The 23107-nt window shown below is 44.2% G+C and overlaps 1 protein-coding gene across 4 annotated transcripts in view; it reads left to right on the top strand.

The window, feature by feature from the left end:
• plekhh1 (pleckstrin homology domain containing, family H (with MyTH4 domain) member 1) overlaps nt 1–20047 on the top strand; it is a 45758-nt gene extending 25711 nt beyond the window's left edge. For 3 of the 4 annotated variants that reach the window (XM_037072725.1, XM_037072723.1, XM_037072724.1), the window contains 28 exons: nt 2181–2243; nt 2850–2999; nt 3098–3181; nt 3423–3504; nt 3802–3984; nt 4293–5056; nt 5328–5406; nt 6640–6731; nt 6870–7017; nt 7142–7278; nt 7388–7498; nt 7814–7900; nt 8223–8381; nt 9996–10076; nt 10982–11161; nt 11268–11379; nt 11985–12097; nt 13137–13313; nt 13413–13510; nt 13608–13785; nt 14642–14797; nt 15164–15261; nt 15506–15647; nt 15741–15883; nt 16586–16715; nt 16965–17048; nt 17675–17821; nt 18403–20047. In XM_037072725.1, the coding sequence (XP_036928620.1) occupies nt 2181–2243; nt 2850–2999; nt 3098–3181; nt 3423–3504; nt 3802–3984; nt 4293–5056; nt 5328–5406; nt 6640–6731; nt 6870–7017; nt 7142–7278; nt 7388–7498; nt 7814–7900; nt 8223–8381; nt 9996–10076; nt 10982–11161; nt 11268–11379; nt 11985–12097; nt 13137–13313; nt 13413–13510; nt 13608–13785; nt 14642–14797; nt 15164–15261; nt 15506–15647; nt 15741–15883; nt 16586–16715; nt 16965–17048; nt 17675–17821; nt 18403–18555 (4131 nt within the window). In that variant the 3' untranslated portion in view covers nt 18556–20047. Of the gene's footprint in view, nt 1–2180; nt 2244–2849; nt 3000–3097; nt 3182–3422; nt 3505–3801; nt 3985–4292; nt 5057–5327; nt 5407–6639; nt 6732–6869; nt 7018–7141; nt 7279–7387; nt 7499–7813; nt 7901–8222; nt 8382–9995; nt 10077–10981; nt 11162–11267; nt 11380–11984; nt 12098–13136; nt 13314–13412; nt 13511–13607; nt 13786–14641; nt 14798–15163; nt 15262–15505; nt 15648–15740; nt 15884–16585; nt 16716–16964; nt 17049–17164; nt 17649–17674; nt 17822–18402 lie in introns of those variants that run through there. The other variant, XM_037072726.1, reaches the window with a different exon arrangement.
• The last annotated feature ends 3060 nt before the right edge of the window (nt 20048–23107 follow it).

The following is a 23107-nucleotide window of genomic DNA, read 5'->3' on the forward strand; positions in this document are numbered from 1 at the left end:
ATAATCTATACGAGCTTCTTTCTGCCCAGACAAAACTTCTGGGATTTCATAGGATCTGGCAGTAGGACAAATACAGAATATCATGACACTAATCCTCATAGTCTGGTGTGCATGCGACTCAAACTGCTAATACGAACCTTTTACGAAACACGACTCCCACCTCATCCATTTTCAGCCTCCTCAGCAGAAGAAAACAAGCGTGTTGCTCCGCGGCCTGACAGATGCTGGATTGCACGCATAGCTGTCTCACGCCGGCTCAGCGACTCAGGCCTCAACAGTTGAGGTCTCTGCCGCGACTAATCAGGCAGAGACAGACAGAGAGATAAACTGACAGCACTACCTGACACAGTTGTCATCCATATCTGATGGCCTTAAGGTTACAGAAGCCAATTTGTTACCAACAGGTCGCTCGGGACTGGTTTGAGTTGGGACCCGACAGGCAGAGATATCCGGCAGTGATTTTAAAACCTGTGGATACTTGTGCGCAAGAATTTACCTTGTCTACAGTTGACAGAGCTGCAATATGAACGCAGCGTGTTGAGATTGAGTTTCTTCATTAAAAAAAAAATGGAGCGGAGATGTCTAAACGGGTCACTGAAATAAATAAATGAATAAATGGTGAAAAAGTTAGGAATGTTTGATACAGTTTTGCACAGTTGAATGAAAAACCATAAGGAGTACCATTTAATAACATCCATCAACCCGAACATGGCAGGTTTTGTCGATGAAGGCGTTCTCTGAGAGCACTGTGTTAGTGCACATTCAGGAAACAGTGGAGAAGCACTCGTGTGATCGTGTCCTCTCTCTACCCAGCTGCCAAGAAAGATCCCCTTAGGAAGCCTCTTATGCACCAGTAGTCATGCTAAAGCTTTTCTCTGCACAAACTCTCTCAGAAGCTTCACACCCACACTGCCAGCTCTCATTCACAGCCACGACTCAAGGTCCAGCCACCTCCACCTCCTGACCTCTAACTTGTTCTCAAACTGGATGCAGCAGCTTTCTGATGGCCTATATTCTGATTGCTTTTTCTCACATCTGTCCAACATTATGACTTTGAGGGTACTGTATATTCACCTTAAGTGTCACGTTGCCTCTCCTATTTTGTTTTTTTGAACTGAGGACAGAGTGCTGTTTGCTCTTTGGCGAGCTCAGGCGCTGCAAAGTCTTTGACTCACGATGGAGGCTATTGACCTCGAGGTGAAGAGTCACCCGACCACTAACCATCAGCGTTCGCTCTGGCTTTAGCGAGCGTCAATCTGGCAAGCACTCCAATGTCGTGAGCAGCGAATTCTCAGAGTCACGGTGGGGAGTCGGGGGGGGGGGGAGTTGCGGAGGCGACGAGCAGGGAAGAAAGACAGAAAGCAAAGGGAAGGGAAACAAAGATGACGGGAGGAATTCAAATGCATCTCTCGAGCAGCGTGAATCCATTAGCGTGTTTGTTCTCCTTTCACCTGGGTCACTGAACTCTCAAGGAGAGGGGAGTCCTGTGTTGAACTTGTGTGTGTGTGTGTGTGTGTGTGCGTGTGTGCGTGTGTGTGTGCGTGTGCAACCATTCAGGGGGAAAAACACTCATGTCTGCGTGGCTCGCTGAAGGGAGAGGGCACTTGCAGATGTGTGCGCACTGGCGGCCTGGAGAGTGTTTGCCTTTGAAAGCACGAGTATGCGTGCTTGCACAAAGGGTGACGCAAGCCTGTGCACACACTCGTGGCATTCTTCCATCGCCGTTGTCTGACCGGCGGTATCAGTGTGGAAGGTGTTCATCCGCCTCTGAGGGCCTCTCTGCTGGACCTGCAGTGTGCGGACGTCCCTCCGCTTGAAGTTGCATCTGAAGATTATCTCTTCTTTTGCTGCTTCTTATCTCATCCTTTTTTGACATTTTGTTTTTCTTTCTTCGGCACTTGATCGCCTTGATAAGGGGTGTTCTCCTAACACTCTGGTTCCTTTAAAACTTCTCGCTACTTTCATCTTTTTAAATGTCTTCCCTGTGGCTGAAGTGATTATGAAGGATTAAGCATGTCTGCTTCAGTATGTAGGCATGAGTTCAGGGTTATGAGATGAGTCTTGCCACAACCTGTTGTTCTGGGGCTGTAGGTGTTTTGTTTCTTTTACTAAAATGTAAAACTCTTGGCTGACCCTGTTTTTTCAGAGTGACTGCAACCTCTTGTCCCTTCTAATTCCAGATGCAGGAGCTGGAGCAGAGGGTGACGGAGGCTGACCAGCGGGCTGAAAGTGCCGAGAAACAGGTAGAGGGGCGGTTCACACCCTCTTGGCCACAGATTGTCAAATGTTAAAGGATATTTCCACTTTTTTACAGGCTGTAAAGCTCTAAAATCTCTAGAAAACTCTAAAAACTGGACTATAAAATGAAAGATTCTGTCCTTTGAGTTCTCAAGATCAAGAACTGTATGAAATTCCATGCTCAGCATTGAGAAGAAATTCCAAAATTGGGATCCATAAAGTGTCGGACTTGTAACCACTAAGTAGCAGTTAACCTTTGACGGGACTGAACAAAAGGAGAGTGCGGTTGGAGGATGAGAAACCTCACACTGTACATGACACATAATCTGCCTCTCTTGCCTTTGTGTTAAATCTCAGATTTGCTGTCATTATTGGCTGCTCCAGGTGTTTCTGTAGGTGGTAATTTAACAGTACCCTTTCTTTAAAAACAAGAAATACCTAAGGGCTTAGAGAACCTTTTTCTCATCAGTGCTGTGCAAAAAAAAAAAAAGTATCCTCTGTGTTTTCCTCTCAAGCTTTGTCTGGTGCCCATCAAAGCTAAACGAAGCATGCAAATTTGAGCCGTCTTTCGGCCGTGCCTCTGCATTCACCGCTCTAATTATGCATTGCAGATCCATGTCATGGAAGAAAAGCTCAAGTCCGCGAACATACAAACCAGTGAGTCGGAGAGCTCGCTGTACAGAAAGTATCAGGACCTGACCGGCCAGGTTCAAGAGAAGGATGCTGCGATAAAGAGATTAGAGACGCAGCTGGAAAAACAGGTATGGACGGAGCCATCAGATAAAATAAAATAATCCACTTAATGTCCGTAGAATGTAGTTTGAAATAATCCACAACCTCTGTTTTCCTCCGATTGCAGATCTTAGTCAGAGCCCAGGAGGCGAAGATTATCGAGGAGAAGGCCGCCAAGATTAAAGACTGGGTCACCTTTAAGCTCAGAGAGGTACGCTCACACATGTAGAGGAATAAAGACTGTGAGTAAGTAAGAGCCTCTGGGAGACATTATGTGTGGCAACAAGAGATGCTTATGATTAAAGGTATTATGTTCAGCAGTCAGGAGGATTTAAACATGCTTCTTTTAATAAATGAAGACTAATGTGTCTCAGTAATTTTGCAGTTTGAAGAGGCATGGCATTTCCTTCCTCTTCCCACCATAACTGTGTGTTTGGTCGCTTTGGTTGCAGATGGAGCAGGAGAACCAGCAGCTGAAACTGGCCAACCTGAATCAGACGGAACAGATAATGTTGCTGCAGGACAAACTACAAGGTGAATTCAGACAACTGTACTGCCAAGAGAAGTGGCGGTGGGCTCTGCATCCACATAAACAAAGCAATGCCATCTCTCTTATGTTATATAATAAAGTTACAAACACACTTAGTGATTTAAACTCACTTACCTACTTGGCCTTTGTTACTGTCAGCCATTATTTAACACTGTTTTGTTAGCGTTAGTAGAGTAAAATGTCATGTAGACATGTGGTGAACTGGTGCGTCTGTCAGAATATATTCCCAGAGCTCCAGTGGGAAGCAGTTTAAGTGACGGGTGTTGTCTTTTCCTCTCCAGCTCTCTTAGAGAAACCCGGATCCCCTGCATCTCCTGCCACCTCCCCTGTAATGGATACCCACCTGGTGCCCAGCAGTCCGCTGTTTCCTCCCAGCTGCCCTGGCACGCCACCTGCCCAAGATGACAGCTGGAGACAGGCTGGTCCCCGCGGTGCCGCCGCTAATATGAAGACATCGCCAGCAGGTGTGCTGCCCTTAATTTATATTATCTTGGGATGGGTGGCAGGAAGCTTTGGAAGCAGCGGGCGTCTCTTTTAATTCAGGACTGGCTGATCATCAAAATGCTGTTGTTAGCTATCATTCTTAGAAATTTAAGTATTCAAGTTGCCCGCAGACTTTTAAACCTACTTCTCAACTGTTGACCCATCTGTTATAAATGCTCTCATTCTAGTTCCTCCACATCTTAAAATACACTACCTCTGTGTATTTCTTTAACATAAGTTCCTCTGTGGTATGTAGCCCTTCTCAGATGTTATCAATCTGTCTCCTCAGATGTGAAAAGGACCCCCGAACATTCCAGTAAGGGGATTTGCCTCGGAGACCTTGTGGCCCACGATGCTCTCTCTCAGGGCTGGAGCAGGGAGGGTCCTGGCAGCCCTGTTTCCATTAGTGGACCAGAGCTCCCAGTAGGCCCAGAGGGTCCTGCGGGGGGCTCCGACAGAGACAACTCCTCCGATGAGCTCAACAGCAAGTTCCGCTCTCAGTGCCTCCACTCGTCCTCTTCATCTTCGTCCTCATCCTCGGCCTACGAGATGGCCCATGGACCAAGCTCCCCAGAGTCCATCATCAGATTGACACCCAAAAGCCCACTCCTGTCACGCTCCCCCTCTACCAACAACCCCTTCCCCAATCCGCCAGTTCACCAGTCAGGCACCAGCATGACGTTACCCAAAGTACGGACTCCGCTCACCCCCAGAGACAGCATCCAGCTGGTCAAGAAGCACTACAGCCAGCCACAGCCCAGCCTGGACAGACTCCACCACCTCAACGTCAACATAGACATCATGACGCCGTCTTCCACTTCCTCCACCCTCAAGAGCACTGGCACTGCCAGCTTGGCCTTCTCGCAGGTGGTGGAAGAAACAGACATCGACGACGGGCTCCCTGACAGCATGGACGGGGTGGTGGAGGGGTCGGGATCTGAGACGCCGTCGCGGGATGGAGTCTCCTTCGTGGGACTCGCAGAGGAGCTGGAGCGGCTGGATCCAGAGGTGCTGAAGCCGCCAACGCCTCCATTGCACCGCTTCCCTTCATGGGTATGAGAGACCAGTATTCTGCATGCTTCCGCTTCCTATTCAGTTAGATCTGTTATCTTTTTATTTCAGACACTGCCCAAGTTGCAGCAGTCTATTTGAGATTAAAGGAGTAGTTAGACATTTTGGGAAAAAACACGTATTTGCTTTCTTGCCGAGAGAAAGACAATAATACTGATTGCCAAGCTAAGCTAAATGGCTGCTGGCTTCATATTTATAATACAGATATGAGTGTGGTATCAATCTTCTCATGTAACTCTGTAACGCTCTGCAGGAGAGTCGAATCTACGCTGTGGCGAAGTCGGGAATGAGAGTATCGGAGGCCGGTCCTGGAGCCAGGGGCGCCGGACGAGGTGAGTGCCCCGCAGCCAGAATCAAGACCATCTCTTTTCTGCTTTGGCAGTCTTCAACCCTGTGTGTGTGTGTGTGTGTGTGTGTGTGTGTGTGTGTGCACGTCATGAGACCGGGTGGCGCAGGAGACGAGTCAGTGCTGTGAAATGATATGTCATTCAGCTGATGCTAAAGCTGCTGTGGAGGCGTGTGGTTGGTTTGGATCTGTCATTGCAGCCTTTTGATGTAACTTCCTCAGGCCCGAGGCTCCACACACCTGCACAGGTGTGGGATCCTCTTCGAGAAGGCTGTTCAGATCCCCGCCTCCCCCCCCCCCTTTTTTTTTTTTTTGTTTTATGAAAGAGCTGAGGAAAAGCCTCGGCGGAGGGAGGTTTAGAGGAGCAGAGGGAGATGCTGCTTTTTAATCAGCTGCGATGAAAGGAGGTGGTCCGGGTGTAATTACCGCTGTGCTCTCTCTCCCGACATCGTCCATTTTGTCAGGATGCAGACGGTTAAGTTTGACAGCGCTCTCTGACTGCTGAGCATCCTGACTGCCAGGTACACGGAGCTGACTGCCAAGCGGCTGTTGTGGATTAAGTCGTGCTTGCTCAACTTATTCAGCTTCCTCTCATGTTTGTGCCTTAAGGTGAATCTGTTCTTGGATCATTTTGATCTCTGGCAAAAAATTAATACCATGGAACAGTTGTATTTTGTTTTGGTTCAAGGTTGTTTAACTTTTGTTGAGGAGCATGTAGTCCCGATAAACTTGTTAAAACAAGGCACCTTCTTATTTTTTTGGCCCTGGCTTTGTTTATTGATCTCCAGAATTGAAAAAGAAACGTGTACACAACTTTTTTTGTCCTAGGAGTGTTGTTTGACCTGTAAAAGAAGAAATGACACGAGAAATAACAAAACAAGAGCTAATAATAATCATTTTTGCTAATTAAAACATAAGGGTGTTTTGTTGAAGTTTTCTCACTCCAGACTGCTAGCTGCACAGCTAGCTGGGCTAGCTACTGTACCTAATGGCAGTAACAGCTAGCAGCAGTTAGCAGTTACTCTGGTGATAGGCTGCTGTGTAGGATAAGGGACATGACAGAGGTAGCTTACAGACTTAATGACGCTTCTTTTCTTGTGTTTCTGCTGCACCATGTTTCCTGTAGTATCATGTTAAGCGACAAATGCAGCACTATTTGCAATTAGTATGCTACTGCTAAAATACATGTAAAGTCTGATTAATCCTTAATGTTCCCCAGTGTCCAACTTACCCCAGTATCCAGCGGCGGGTCCGTTCAGCCAGTTGATCTACAAGAATATCAACGTACCAGTCTACACCACACTGAAAGGGGTGAGTGAAATGATTGTTTAAGGTTTACAATGCAGCTGGATTCATGCTTAGCAGCTCCTTCAGTTAATTTTCATCTGTGCAGAAATGTCATCTCAGTAGGTGCTGTCTCACCTTACAGTACTCTGTCACCTGTTACAGAAAGCCACTCAGATCAGCAGCGTACCTCTGCCTGACGAAGACTCGGGCTCTGAGGACGACAGCAGCTCCCTGGCCAGTTTACGGACCTCCATCCTGTGTCCAGACAGGAAGAGCAGCGTCCCTGGGAGCCCACGCGCCGTCAAGAGAGGTGAGGACGGAAAATTACAGTGAACCATGCATGCATGTCTAAAATCTTCCTGTAACTAAAACAAAAAAGATGCTTGTTTTTCTCCCTTTAACTACTTCTGTTGTATCTTTTCTTGTTTTCCAAGGTGTATCCATGTCCTCCATCAGCTCGGAGAGTGATTATGCCATTCCTCCTGATGCCTACTCTCTGGACAGCGACTACTCTGAACCAGAGCATAAAGTCCAGCGAACCTCCTCTTACTCCTGTGAGAGCACTGGGCCTGTGAGTGGTGTCCTGCTTTCCACCTTATTCTACGGTCAAGGCACAACTTAAAGACAGTATGACAAGTCAGTCGTATTTTAAAGGATTCCTGTGTTGTTTGCATCTGCAGGAGATGCTGGAGAAGTCCGGGTACCTGCTGAAGATGGGCAGTCAGGTGAAAGCCTGGAAACGTCGCTGGTTCATCCTGAGGAATGGAGAGATCCTCTACTACAAATCTCCCGTGAGTGCATCTCGCCGTGCGCCAGCCTGTCTGCTTCCTTCTAAGGTTTTGATATCTGCGCGGAAAAACATTGCAGGAATATTTCAAAATCTTCCGTGTTTATGTGCGAGATGGCTGCAGTTGAAGGCGTAAGCAGTTGTCAGCGTAAATTAAAAAAACATTTACATAACATGAGCGCTGCGGCTACATATCTTTGTGATGGAGCTTGTAATTATGATTTTGGACAGAAATGGTGATTCTTGTGTGTGTGTGTGTGTGTGTGTGTGTGTGTGTGTGTGTGTGTGTGTGTGTGTGTGTGTTCTGGTGTGTGTTCAGAGTGACGTGATCAGGAAACCTCAGGGTCAGATCGAGCTGAACTCGTCCTGCAGGATAGTTCGCGGAGAAGGAGCACAGACGTTTCAAGTAAGTGGAAACGACAGATCAATTTGAATAGATCTACATTTCAATGGACTGTGGCATGAACGAAAAGGAGAAAAACTTAGATAGAGTTCTTAGAGGGAAGATGCAGCCACACACACATAAAGCGCAGCATCACAGTAGAGCTTTATTGCTACATACCAGAGAAGCAGCTTAAAGTGACATCAGGTATACTGTAGTATTGGCCCTGGAATGTTTTCCTGGCTGCTTCGCAAGCTGATTCTGATCTCGCCTGACACGATGATGCTATCTCAGCCGACTTGGCTCAGCATTTTTCCCATATTTTTCCCCTTTTTCGTCTAATCAGTTGATTACAGAGAAGAAGACCTTCTATCTGACCGCCGATTCACCCAACATCCTGGAGGAGTGGATCAGGGTTCTGCAGAACATTCTCAAAGTCCAGGCCAGCGGCCCGGTTACAGTTGAGACCTCCGCCAAGCCCACCGTGAGAGGCTGGCTCACGAAGGTGAGGAGATAGAAGTCGTGTTATCTTACTTGGAGTGCATGAGATGAGATAAATATTCTCTAATGTCTTTAAGCTTGTTATGGACTACTGCTAGGAGATGATTATATTCCACAGGCACTCACTAAGCATGCAACATTTTTTTTATTACATTTTGTTTGGTTAAACAAATTAAACAAAAGGGATATTTTGTGGTAATTTCTGAGCTTGTCTTCCTCTGCCAGCTGTTTCACTATGTTAACAATCTTTATGCTAAGCTAAGCCAAGCTAAGCTAATGGCTGCTCTCCATAGACATAAAAGTGGTATTAATACTTTTTTTATCAATCCCTTAACAAGACATTTCTGTATAATTTAAAATATTAATACTATTAAGTTGTCAAAAACAAAAAAGCCTCCTTAGTTATTATTTAATGGTAGTGTAATAGATGTGGTAATAATCATCATTAATAAATGGTACATTTATAGTTAAACTTTATTTTGTTATATTGATTTCACTGTTAACAAACAATTAAATGCTTTGTTAACTGATAGCATCTGACATCTCACAAATTCAGACATGTATGACTAATGAAACTTTTTATTTACCTTTTGTTGTATTGACTGACCTAATGTGTTCTATTTTATTAGGATTTTATCTGGCATGGAATTCTTGGTGAAGAATTTAGATTTATTTATTACTAATCCCTAATTCCCTGCCTCACTTTCATTGCATATTTGCAAGAGGTATGGGTTAACCGGGCTGCCTCCATGAAGCGGATGCCAGAAATAACTCATTTTCCGGCTGAACGTGCTCTTTCAGACAGATATAGAAGCGTCTGTCACCGGGGTGGGGAAGGTTTAGACTGAGCACGTTTGGACACGGCTATACGGCCCGAGCAGCTGGAATGCTTGAGATTTCTTCCTCCCCTCCTCTCCCTCCTTTTTTTTTTCTTCTGTCTTTCCTGAACCAAAAGTCTGTCTGTTGGTGAAGACACTCGCACATCTGACTGGGGTCTGTGACGGGTCTCTGACAGATGACTGACAGCCTCAAGCTGAGTTGATGGAGCCCACATCCTCTCACCAAACCCCCCAAATCCCTCCCTGAGAGCTGTCTTTGATCTCCGGGTTATGACGTGATCTCGGTTCAGACGGGGGCTATTCTGCTTCTCGGCGCAGTTTAACCCCCAGCAGCCCCCCCGAGGGGTGCACAGCTGGCTTCATGTTGACGCCGTCCTCCAGTGACATCATTGCTCCATTCAAATTCCGAAACTGTGTTGTGTAATTATCACGTGCAGCTGCATTCCTGGTTTAAGTGAAGTTGGATGCAGGAATTGCAGCAACTCAGATGCCACTTTGCCTTGAAAACCAAAAAGGAAAACAGCACTGATGTTCAAACTGCCACTTGAATTTCCTGACGTTGCTCTTCAAGATGATTTTGCACAGCCCGCCTCCACACTCCTGGGACATCTGCTGGTCAGATGTAGAAATTCCCTGACAAACATCTGTCAAGCTTTATGAAAACGTCTTTGGTCTGAGTTTCAAAGAATACAGAAAAAAAAATGTACAGTGTACTTTTATTTGTTTTGAACGGCCACATAGTCCCGACACTTCTACTCATCCTTTTCATCTTGTTTCAGGTCAAACACGGACACTCGAAGCTGGTGTGGTGTTCTTTGGTCGGAAAATCCTTCTACTACTATCGCAATCAGGAAGACAAGGTTTGGAAAACTAGCCCCTCTTTTTATTTTTTCTCCTCGTCTGCATTTAATTTAGCCCTTTTGTCAGTGATTATTAACACCTGCCTCCAAAAAAGGTTTGGCTTTTTACTGGTTGTCTTAATCTGTACGAAATAACAGGCTTTTGACAAGTAGGTGCTTACAAGTGTTGTTTAGAAAGAAGAAAGAAGAAGGGAAAAGGTGTAATTATGCCAATACAATGTGTTTGTTTGAAGACACGAGATGTAAGAATTCAGCGGGAGCTTTGTCATATATTTTGAGAGACGTGTACTCACATTATCCCAAGTGTTTTCAACAATGTTGAGTGTTCATTCATTTGTTCATTTGTGTTTATTCCAGTTTCTTATTTCCCCAAAACAGCCGGATTACCTCACCATAAATTAGCTGTAAACTAGCGAGCACACTCACCAAAGACTGCGGCTCCTTTTCTTCTGTTCCCCTCTCTGTAATGTTACATTCATGAAGTAAAGTACATTTCCCATCCAGCTCCATTTGACGGGCAACCTTACAGAACATAAACACCCGACAGTGGTGGTCAACTCTGCGGATCATTGCTGCTGATAAAATAAAGTTAAAGATGAATCCAGTTTGAAATCCCAGAAGTTAAAAAGTTAAAATGTCTGAACTCTCCTGGATAAGAGCAGAATCACATTTAAATCTAGCTGTTTATTCCTCCAGAGGGTCTGGCTCTTCACCCGTCTCTCTCCTCCAGAGCTGACATCTGATTTGGTTTTGAAAGAGAGACCTCTATCAGCAGAAATTACACATTGTGTGTTGGATTATACACATTTAAATCTATCTGTATGGAGCTTATAGTAGCTACCACCATTTTTTTTTTTTTTTTTTTTTTTTTTTCATTGTTTACTGACCTTCTTTTGTCATCATAGTTGCCTCTGGGGCAGCTGCAGATGCGGGAGGCCTCGGTACAGGAAGTAGATCGCTCCTGTGATTCCGACGAGGACTACGAGACAGGCAGTCGAGGTTTCCTCTCCTCCCACTGCACCTTGGTGGTCCAGCCGAGAGACCAGAGTCCTACATACCTGCTCATTGGCACCAAGCAGGAGAAGGTACTGGCACAGACAATATCTTTTTTTATAAAACTTTTGTCACAAAACAGTTTTCGTTCATTAATTTGTGTTTGTAGGTTGATGAGTATGCTTGTTGTCTACACAGGACACATGGTTGTATCACCTGAAGGTGGCAGCGGGCAGCAGCGCCACCCTCAAAGTGGGCACGGAGTACGAGCAGCTCATCGGTAAACTCCTCGATGCTGAAGGAGATCCAGGTGAGAAACCCCTGTCCTACGGCCAAGAAGCACCACTAGGAGCTCTGACAGTCGTCTGTCTTTTGGCTTTTTTGTAATCTTCTTTTGCATGCACGACATATGGAGAAAAAGTGTACTTCACTGCACATTTTCCAGCTTTCAAATATGCCACAAATGTCCAAAAACGTTTGCCAGGTGGCAAAGAAGCACATAGATGATCCCTTCTCCAGCTGTACATAATGCATAACCTCCTTAATCCAGCGTCCATATGTTGGAGGGGAAGAATACTTGCATTTACATAAGATGTATAAGTGTTTTTTCGATGCTGTATTCTTTCTTGTCAACCATGGAGATGCAGTATTTTTAAAACACTTAGACATACGCAGTAGATGTATAATCGTCTGAAAGGCTTCGGGCTTCATTTACGCAGCAGCATGCTACATGTTATTTTGATCCACAGCTTTAATCCACACTGCAGACTGTGTTTACGACCGGAGGAGCGTGTGTGAATTCGTGTCAGCTGTCGAGTCACTACAGCTTTGAAACTCAATCCTTTATGTTTGTCTGTGCGCACACGTGTTTGCGTGGGTTTGTGTGTGTGTGTGTGTGTGTGTGTTGTTTCCCAGAATGCGCCCTGTGGAAGAGCGAGGCCTTGAGCTTCTGTAAGGAGGGTCTGCGCTCGCCTCTCACCACTCTGCCCTCTGAAGCGCTGCAGACCGAGGCTCTCAAGCTTTTCAAGGTCGGTCTCTCCGCCTCTCAGCCCTCTCGCTCCCATCTCTTTTGTTCTGTTCCACTTCCTCTTTGCTCCTCTTTCTTTCATCTCCTCTTTACTTTTCTGTCTGGTGCTCACTGTGAGGGTCTGTTCGAGGCATCATCCATCCTACTCCAGTTTGTCCAGACCATAGCCTCCCATTATCCCCTCCTACTCTTGGATGCACTCGGTGGCCCTCCTCTCCTCTTCCCTCTCTGCCTCTGAGCCAGATCAAAGGCTCGGGGACGAGGGCCCCAGCTCATTAAAAGTGTGGAAGAGAGATAATGGCCTTGATTATCTGCTCTGATTGAGGCTAACCGTTCCCCGGGTTTACAGCCAGCGTGAAAGGAGCCCCTTTTAAAGAGGAGACATGGGAGGTCAGGGCCTTCAGAAAGTGGCAGCAATGGATATGGAAGCCACAGTACGGGGGAGGAGACACGGGATCAGAGCAGAGTGGCAACCTTGTAGGAAGACAGCAGATCCTTTTCCTCTCTTTTCAACTCTGCGGCCCTCAGCGCTCGCCCAGCGGCCCCCCCTCCCCGTGCCCGACTCATGCTTCACAGCCCCATCCACCGCAGTCACCACACTGCAGGACTGAAGGTTGAATGGATCGGCTCTCTTTGACCAGCCAGCCTTGAAAAACAGTCCCAAACACGCACAAAGGGAGCCGAGTGAATGGAAGTGACACACTTTTCAAGCTCTACTTCATGCCTTTGAAGTTTATTAATGAATCTGACAAGACTGATGAGAACTGTTAGATTGGCTCTTTGTCTTCAGCTGCCCCGGCGGACGGGAGCGGAGGTTACCTCGGAAAACAATGTCACACACATTCGGACTCAACCTCATGAGGTCCTCTTTTGTTGTGTTCTCAATTTCTTCCAGCCTCACCTGGAGTTTTATTGAGTTAACTGTTTTAAGATGAATCTAAATGTGGAGTCTCTGGCGTGTGTGTGTGTGTGTGTGTTTGCCTCCACCTGCTGGCAGTGTAGTTGAATTAAGAAGTCGTTTTCTCTCTCTTCTCCCGCAGTCCTGTCAGCTCTTCATCAACGTGCTGGTCGAGTCTCCGTCTGTCGATTACCACACCTCGCTGGCCCAGAACGCTCTGCAAGTGTGCCTGACCCACCCGGAGCTGCAGAACGAGATGTACTGTCAGCTCATCAAGCAGACCAACCGGCGGACGCCACACAACTACTCCCTCACACAGGTCAGCCCGGCGCACAGTGACGACAAAACAAATGCACATGAGTGGCAAAAGTGAATTTATGTGTTTTAAGTTTTCTCCTTTCACCTCCTCTTCCTGTAGTGCTGGCAGCTGTTGTCTCTGTGCGTGGCTCTGTTCCTCCCTCAACAACATTTCCTTTGGTACCTCAGGCAGTACCTGCAACGTAACGCTGACCCAAGGTGAGAAAACACGGCGGCAGAAAAAACATCAATATAACCGGAACCAACAGCTTTGGGTCCATTTGTTTACATCTCCGTCTCTTATTTTGCCACACAGGAGTGAGGTGGGGAAGTACGCCGTGTACTGTCAGAGATCTGTGGAGCGAACGCTGCAGAACGGAGAGCGGGAGGCCAAGCCTTCACGCATGGAGATCGTCTCCATCCTGCTGAGGAACCCCTACCACCATTCACTGCCATTCAGCATCCCAGTTCACTTCATGAACAACACCTACCAGGTAAACATGGTCATAATGCAAGACACTATCACTCAAGCTGTGTCTGCCTTTATAATCTTGCCATTTCTATATCCATATCTCAAAGACGCCAACACACCATCCCCTGTTAAGAAGCAAATCACCAAATAGAACTGTTTTACAATCCATTTATCTGTTGCAGCAGATTTTTCTCAACAGGGAGCAGTTTTATATCTTAGAACCTGAGCTGCCTCCAGGTAGAGAAAGTACAGGCAGCATCAGTTTATTCCTTTTTGATGCGAGGACATGTTGATGTCGCCACCTAGAGGCAGATTGAGTAATAGCCGCTACAATATTTGACATTTCCTCGATCCTCACTTGAACTGGAGGTTGTTCTGGACCACTGTCTGCAGGCCGTCCCAAATCTCCTTTATCGTGCTTTTGCAAGCGGGGAAGTCTTCACGTCAAGTCTTTTTACAGGCAGACCAGCTTTATTACTGGATATCGTTTGTATCGTTTATTTTCCCCATTAGTTTTTATTAGGCTATGGATACAAGAAGCAAGAAGGAAGGTGGGAGGGACTAGGGTGCAAGGAAAAGACACAAGTTAGAGAAATGCAGATGCAGATCAAGGAAACTGGGAAGTACCCAATGTGACCTTTACAGTGAGATCAGTTTTTGGTCTTAACTCCCTCTTCCAGCTGTACAGTCAGCTCTAATCTGCTCGTGCTGTTACTTTCGGTGGCACAGTTGGGACTAGAACTGAAGGTCAAGCACTGCAGGATCTAAAGCTACTGACCTTGCAGCTCTGACACCCAAATAACATCAGCTGTGTCTTTTTTTCCTGCTGTTTTTCACCAGCGAGAATGACACGTGTTTCCCCTTGTTTTCCCACGTAGGTGGTGGGTTTCGACGGCTCCACCACAGTGGAAGAGTTCTTGAATACGCTGAACCAGAGGATCAGCGTGAGGAAGCCTCAGCTGTCTGGATTCGCTCTTTTTACTGATGATCCGTCAGGCAAAGACCTGGAGCACTGCCTGCAGCCGTCTGCCAAGGTACGAGTGTGGATGGAAGAAGCCCTCTACACACTGCCGAGGCCGTTGCGGCGCATTTATTCAAATTTGTCTTGTGTTACCTAATATCTGAAAAGGTCAGTTGCGGTTAGTGAAGGGCTTTTTTTGACAAATTACGGCTGTCCAAACCATAGCCTTCCCCTGTAATTTAATTCCACTCAATCATGATAAAAGAGGCGCTTCCACTTAATTTTCATTTCGGTTACTGAAACCGTTCCATCTGAGACATTAAACTCTGTCAGTCTGCAGTACATTTTCTGCTTCTTCCACCTTCGGACAGAACAAGAAATAAAGGTAAAAGCTTCCACGTGTCTGACTGGAGACTGACTCGCGTCCCTTTTTTGCTAGATCTGTGATGTCATTTCCAAGTGGGAACAGGCCCTAAAAGAGCTGCATCCTGGGAAAAACGAGGGGACACGGATCGTCCGCCTGACATACAAGAACAGGTAGGAGCTCTTGTGTCACGTCTGGGTCTAACACAAACACATACACACACATATCACCTTTAGTGATGTTGTCATAAACATTTGTCTGAAGAAAAGAAAAGGCCTTTTGAAATGAAACAACCGCACAATAAAAGACGGTGATGTGATATGTTTTTTTCTTCTATTCTTTGAAGTGAAGTGAAGCGTACATAATTCCAGGAAAACAAGTTTAATGACACCCTTTTCTTCATTTCTGCATGAACAGGTTGTGTTTCAGATCTCAGGTGAAAGGTGAGACGGAGCGTGAGCGCCTCCTGCTGGCGTACCAGGTAAATGACGAGGTTCAGCAAGGCCACTTCCCTGTGAACAAAGAGCTGGCTCTTGAGGTGGCTGCCCTCATGGCACAGGTGGGTAAAGACTGAAATACAACTTCTTGGACGAAGAAGACTGCTTTTTTTTTTTTTTTTTTAACTCTTCTTATTTTGTTTTTGTTCTCCCAGGTTGAACACAGTGATTTGGAGCGACCGGCTGCCTCGTCTCCTACCGGCTCTCCTCAGCCTAAAGCTCAGCTGATCCTCCTGCAGGCCTTAGAGCGCTTCTACCCAAAACGCTACAAACACGACTGCAGCTCAGAGCAGCTCAGGTAAAATAGTTACCAGTCTTACACCGAAGTCACCATGTACAGACAGGGTTTTTAAACTCTGGTAAACCCGCTTAAAGTTGTCAGTTAACTTCTTACTTCATCAGATTACATCCAGAAGATGTTCAAACTTGTTTTTCAAAGTCCTAATAGATAACATCTTGAATTAGTTACATCATTTGTTGCATAGCTGATGATCAAAGTTGCGAAAGAGTAAAAAATGTCGCTCCTCTCTGTTCTCTGTTGAAAGCTTTTCCCTCAGTCTCTCTTTCAAACTCTGCCCTACCTGAGCAACATTCAAATGCTGCCTTATCTGCCAGACATGACGTAGCATCATGCCTTTCAAGGGGCAAAAAAATAGCTTTGTATTCATGTCTTTTGACGCAGAAGTGAATGCAGATTGTACACATTCACATTAAAGGCAAAAGCCGGATGTTGGCAGGTTTCAGTGGGGGGTTTTTGGTCCAGTGACAAATGGGTAAAACTGCTGTTTGACAAAAAATCAACAGAGACACACAGAACTTTATGTCCTATTTTGCAATACCCCCCTGAAGCAAAAATAGTCCAACAAACAACAGCAGTGGCACTTTGTCATAAATGAATCAATGAAATTGATCCATGTCAGGCAAGGCCAGGTCAGACTCGCTGTGCTTGTCTCTCGTTCGTTGCTGTGAACTGTAACCTACATTCCTGTGATCCTTTCAGAGATCTTACTGAGCGTCTGGCCACTAAGTGGTCTATGCTACGTGGGTGCAGTGCATCCGAGTGTGTGAGAATATACCTGACCGTGGCTCGGAAATGGCCCCTGTTCGGAGCCAAACTCTTCAGTGCCAAGGTAAAAGATCAGCTTTTAGTCTGTTATACCCAGTCTTATTGACAGCAAGCATGCTCTCCTGACACGAATCACACCTTTCTAAAAATCCCCTTTCCATTTGGCTTGCACACACACAGCCAGCCATCACCCTTTCAAGCACAGACTGGACCAGTTTACGACTGCGGAGAAGACCCAGACAGGAAGCTATAATGTTTACTATGATGAGTTACTCCTGTAACACAACCTGTCATTGTTTCCCCCCGTCCACAGCCTGTCCCGCCCTCTCCTGTTGAGCAGAGCCAGGTGTGGCTGGCAGTCAATGAAGACGGACTGTGTGTGCTGGACTACGCAATGGTGAGTGAAGAGTAAATACCTCCATCAACACTACATCTCTGTCGTTACATGACACAAAGAATGGTGTCAACATTTAAGGATTTCAGAAAATGTGTCTCTTTTATTTCATTTCATAGCTCCAGAGATTCCCTGTAACAACTGCGGCGCTCGGCTGGCTCGGCCGCAGCAGAGATTTGTCGACCCACTTGTCTGGAATGACTTTTACTCTGTGGTGTTTCAAAAAACCCAGAAATCCACAGGAAAATAAAATGGCAAGCCTCCGATTTGACATTCTTGACCCCGACAGACAGTGGACTGACATGTAAATGATGTTAGCCCGAGCTCTGTAATTTTCAGCAGCCCGTGTTGACCCACTTCATTCCTGGTCTGGTGGGCAGCGTCGCTCGTGCGCTTTCAGAAAGTCGGAGCGGAAAAACAAAGTGAAAAATAACAAGAAGTTGCTGGAAATCATGTCACGCTCCTTCACACTCAATTTACCCCTTTAGAAAAGAAAGAAACCCAAATGATTTCCCAAATGAATTCCATACTCTATTTCGGGATCTGCAGTAAAAATCAGAACGTGCTCCCTGTTTATATCTGATTCACTGCACGTTTCACACTGGCAATGCTTTTTTTTTTTTTTTCAGCACACGCTGGTCACGTACTCCTACCAGTCTGTGATTACCTTCGGCGGCTGTCGCGATGATTTCATGGTGGTCACGAGCCAGCAGAAGGAGCCCGGCGTCGGGAAGAAGAGCGTAGAGAAGCTGGTCTTTGCGATGGCGAAACCAAAGGTGGGTTTTAACGAGTACATCTGCACAAACGTTCAGTCCGAGTGATTGCCAAGGATTTGCTTTGCCTCCACGTGCGAGGTTGTCACTTGGATCTCAAGTAATTGAGAGAGTTCATGAAACTAAGTCAGTATGCTAGCGGAGAAGTCTAAACAGTTGGCTAGAAGTTAATGGATATCTGTTTCTAACCCCTGATCTGAACTGTCAGCAGCTGAGGTGTGCAGTCGTTTAAGTACTCAAGGTGTTGTAGAAACAGAGCTAAGAGAGGGAACAGAGAACCCTGATTTACTCACATATTCACCTGTCTTTACACACAAGTGAAAGCTAATGGAGAAAACAGATTGTTTCTCTTATTTTATGTGCAAAACCTCGATGGAGCTTTAACGCAGACTCATATTACTGACGTGAGCGACGCTTTTGAGAGGTAACTTCATTCTCGTCGCAGATCAGTCGGGCTTCTCGGGTTTTCACATCTTCTTGTGAGCCACCGTGGGCCTCCAGCTCCCCAGAATCAAATGAAACGCGACCGCATCATCATGTTAAAGCCATTAATCCCGCTCCGGTCTCACCTGTTTTCGTCTCAGATACTGGAGCTGACTCTGCTCATGGCCAGCTACATGAACCACTGGAACCCCAGCCTCCCGCCGGCCTCGCACCAGCCGCTCGGCCACTGGGACGTCGACGGGCGGCACTTCCCCGCGATGAACTACACCACCAAGGGCCCCACACTACTGTGAAAGGACAACAAAGACTGTTTGACTACAGGGAGGCTTGATGACTACAGCTACCTTTAGTCTGGAGTGCGTTGGGTTGCATGTATTACAGAACAGGTACTAGGAGATTATTTTTTCAAGTGTTTTTTTTTTTTTTTTTTTAATGAAGATTTAGATTTAGAAACATCAGGATTGGTCGTCTTAGACCATTTATTTCTACAACAAAAGGCTGTTTCAACCTTAGATGTAAGGTTTTCCTCTAATGCCTTGTTAAACACAGCAGTGATCCGATCATTTTTGGTACCTAAACCTAACAAAGGCATCAACAGAAAAACTGACAAGAAACAGAAAATAACCTCAACAGATTGCTCTAAATCCAGTTTTAGATCTGTCTCATATGTTTTAATAAAGGTCCCGGAACAACATTAATGGTGATGTGAAAAACACCAACACGGTGATATCAGACACACCCACGAGGTGCCGTGCAGTTAGAGAGGGAGCGATATGGCATGTGAGACTTCAGTTTCATAGTTTTTAGTATCTTAAATTGATATTCTCAGCATAATGTTTCTCTAATTTAGACCTGCTAGGAACAAACATTGTCATTAGAGATTAATTTGACGATCACATAAATTCTCAAATAAATACCCATTAAATGCCAGAAAACAGAAGCAAATGTCTGTCACACATTTCCCGATTCCAAGTTGACACAAAGTCCAAAGGTATTAACTTTAATATGTTTATTAATATTCACATTTGAGCTGCTGCAGCCACTGAATATTTGTTTTAAAATGATTTAAACAATGAACTGAGTATGAAATGTATTAACCTAATCAATCTAAAAAGTTTCAATTCTGCTGCAGCAAAAATCTGGTAAATCTATGGGTAGGACTGCTTTTCCCAAAGAAACTAAGGTCATATTAAAGGAAACTTTTTTGTAATCTACGAATCAACGTTTCTATTGGTGCCTTAATATTTAGTTTAAAGAAGGCCAAATTAAAGTGTAATGATACGATAAGAGGGATGGGGTCTGCACCTGTGCTTTTTAGCAGTGCAACATGTTTATATGTTCATTTTTCTGATGGTCCTCGTACGATATGTCTCTGAATTCCTTAAGACAAACAGCACATTCACAATCAGGTCACTCAGCGTTTTAATAATTAACAAACAAACGGAGGTGAAAAAAAAGAGCTACAGAATATTTTTTAATGACTTGAACTGTCTTGGATCAAACCACTGTTTTGCTCATGTCCATATTAGCTATTTATTTTATGTCCACAACATTTTTTGTTTTAATTTTCTATTCATACATTACCTTTAGTAATGTTCTCCACAACATTTATTTTGAAAGACTTAGTTTAGCTTTTTGTTTTTTTTCGTAGCAGAGTAATTTAAGAGTAGAGTATGTTTGGTTGCTGTATCTGTACTAGAGTGTGTTTGAAAGAGGGTGTCGTTACGTTGCCTTGTGTCGTATGTATGTGTGGTCATGAAATAAATGGTACGATCCTGTGTTCCACTGTGTTTCCTCCTGACTTAATTCAGTCTATTTTCCGTTGACACATTGATAGGCAACTAAAAAAATCACCAGTTACCTACGATTTCATACTGTATATTAAAAATAGACATCTAGTATGATTTTTCTGTGCTTTTTATAGCAGAGTATAGCATGATATTCTCATGAAAAGCCAGATGATTTTACTGTTATGTCTCTTTATTCATTAGAACAAACTTCTCTGTGATTACAGAAGTGTAGCAATTGTTTTATAGTGCTTCAAAACTTAAAAGTCCTGATGTTATGTCTGTTCTTGAATGCATCAGTGAAATGTTTCGGCCCGTTCTCTGCACAAACTTTCAGTGACACCCTCTGCTGCTCAGGGTTCATGCAACGGTAACAAACTTAAACATTTTAGTTGAAGCTCCTTGTGTAAAAAAAAAAAAAGTTCAACAAATAAACAAACAAACAAAAAACCGTCCTCTCTCATTCGACAAATCCATAAACTAAACTAGGCTGTGTGCTGGTCGTACACAGCCTGCTCAGTCTACATGTTTCGCTGGAGTCGAGGTTGTATGAGTGGAAGCTGTTCTGCTTTTTCTCATCCAAGAGGGTCAGAGTGGTAATGGCGTTTTTCTGCCAAATATATGCTGTAAATCCCACATTTTTATGGCTGGTCTGAAGCCCTTGTTGTTCCCACAGCCGCTCTTACACAGAACGCGAACACTCGTTATAAGGCTGACTGCTGAATTTCTGCATGCCTTCAGTGCTCATCAAAAAAGAAAATAACTTGTCTAATTTCTTCGCGGTGCAAAGCAGCTCAGGCCGCGTGCTTTACAAGAGTTTAAATCAAACTGCATTTAAAGTAAAAGATTCCAGTGTTGCTGGATGGATGGAGGTTTTGTTTCCCTCACTGTAAACCCTGAATAGCATTTTCTTTACTGGGCGACTGTGTCATTATGAATGTTAATATGAATTATGAAAGAAGCAGGATTCAATAAAATAACATTTAGCCAGAATATAAAGGGATGTATGTGCAAAATGTAAAGCTTATTTTTAAATCATAAGAAGCCTTGTGTTCTTTCTCATGAGCATGTGATTGCTTCTCCCAGAAAGAAATTTGCAAGCATCTTTTCTTTCATGACACAAACGTGGTTGTAATATGTGGGCCGCAAACAGAGATTAACTTCATTTTTGAATAGTCTGACATTTATTTTCATTCATATTTAAGTGGATTTCTCTACAAATATGAGTAAATAGGCACAAATTTAACCTCTTGTAATTTGTCCCAAACCTAAAGATAATCAGTTTAATCTTACAGAAAATGCCCAAACGTAAAATTATCATTACCAGCGAAATATTATAAAGTCAAAAACAAAAAATACTCTTTTTAGAAAGTAGCCCTACTTAGTGTGTTATGCCGCTATATAAACATTATTGGATTATTACTACATATGCAATAAAATGTAAGCAACACTTACCTGTTGTAGTTGGTTGAGGCGAAATGGATTTTAACAACATCACATTTTAGTCTATAACAAACCATCATATTTTAAATGCTGTCCACATTCTGTATAAAAAAATCATGATCTGTCAATTACATATAACTACTGGATCAAAGGTTCAATGTTTCCCTCAGATATGTAGCAGACATTAAGTACAATGTAACAGAAATGGGAAACACGCAAAACTTCTAAATAGTGTAACAGTGGTGGAACTAGTACTCAGACTCTTTACTTAAGTAAAAGAAGAAATAGTCTAAAAAATGGAAATTTCAAGTAGAAGTTCTGATTCCTTTCACATCAGATATTATCACTGAATATATTGTTTCATTTTCATCCATCACAGATTCATGTAGGAGCCTTTTACTGTAGTATTTTTGTCCATGTGGAGCCACTTTTAGATATGTGACTGGGCAGATTAGTATTGCAAATAAGCATATGATATGTTTTTTCATCGAAAAAGTAACCGTAACCACGACTGTTGTGGGGGAGCAGAAATTACTGAACAGACTTCTATGAAACAAAGATAGAGGATCTTGGTCTCTGCAGCCTAGAATATACCGGATTTACTTTCAGTGTGGATCCAGATAAAGAGACGAATCCAGGAATGTTTTTCTTATTTTCTGGATGTAAATATGTTTGATTAGATATTGGATTAGGCTTGGTTGAAGTAAGGGGTCTGCTGTGGCTTGGTGTGGCTACGAGCTCTACTAAGTGCCGCTCTAGTTACCGTATAATTGTTCATCTATAGGAACTATTTTTACCCCAGCCTGTTGTCTTCATAATAACTTCTTATAACTTTCTGTAGTCGTACAGTATTACAGCTACTTTTGTCTACTGTAAACAGGTGGAAAACTTTCTGAAATAACACTTTTACATAATAGATTTGTCACATGTCAAAGCAGAACACTGTATGCCCTGCAGGATGTTTAAGGAATTTAAGTAAAACCAATTGGACATCGCAGTAAACCCGACAGTGACATTCCAACTTTAAACCTCTCTGAACATGTAATTTGACTGTTGGAGAGCAGGATTCTAGGATGTCTTTTAAAAAAACATGTGATTCACATAAACAGACAGGGTGCTGTGGCTGTGTGTGCTGTGAGGGGCCTCGTGTGTGTCTATTATGCAAACCTGTAACCTGCGGGTCATTCTTAGAAACTTTGCTCAAAGGTTTCTTCTAGTCCCGGCTTTGAAACGTTTAGCAAGGCTTCGTTCTTTTTAGGCCTGTAGATTTGAAAGTAAGATTAATATATCTGGAGACATAATAAGCCATAACCAACTGTGGTCAAGCTCAACACAATGCTTATAAAAAGTCCCTAGCAGGAAATATTCCTGATATTTGCTGGTTCAAGCTTCTCTAATTACAACTAGTAAATGTTCTGCCCTTCTCTCATTTCAATTAAAGGGACTTGGCATGATTGAATTTGGTACAGTGTTGCCGAAGCATATTAGCATCAGCTGTGCAGTCATAAATTAGAAAACAATAGTAATCTCCTCACCTTCTGATGCAGCTTTCGGCCTTAATTTTTGCAGAGCCCTACTGATACATCAGCTGGCTGATACTGTCAGCAGACAGTGG

Source organism: Acanthopagrus latus, chromosome 16 (genome assembly GCF_904848185.1).
Source record: "Acanthopagrus latus isolate v.2019 chromosome 16, fAcaLat1.1, whole genome shotgun sequence".
NCBI lineage: Eukaryota > Metazoa > Chordata > Actinopteri > Spariformes > Sparidae > Acanthopagrus > Acanthopagrus latus.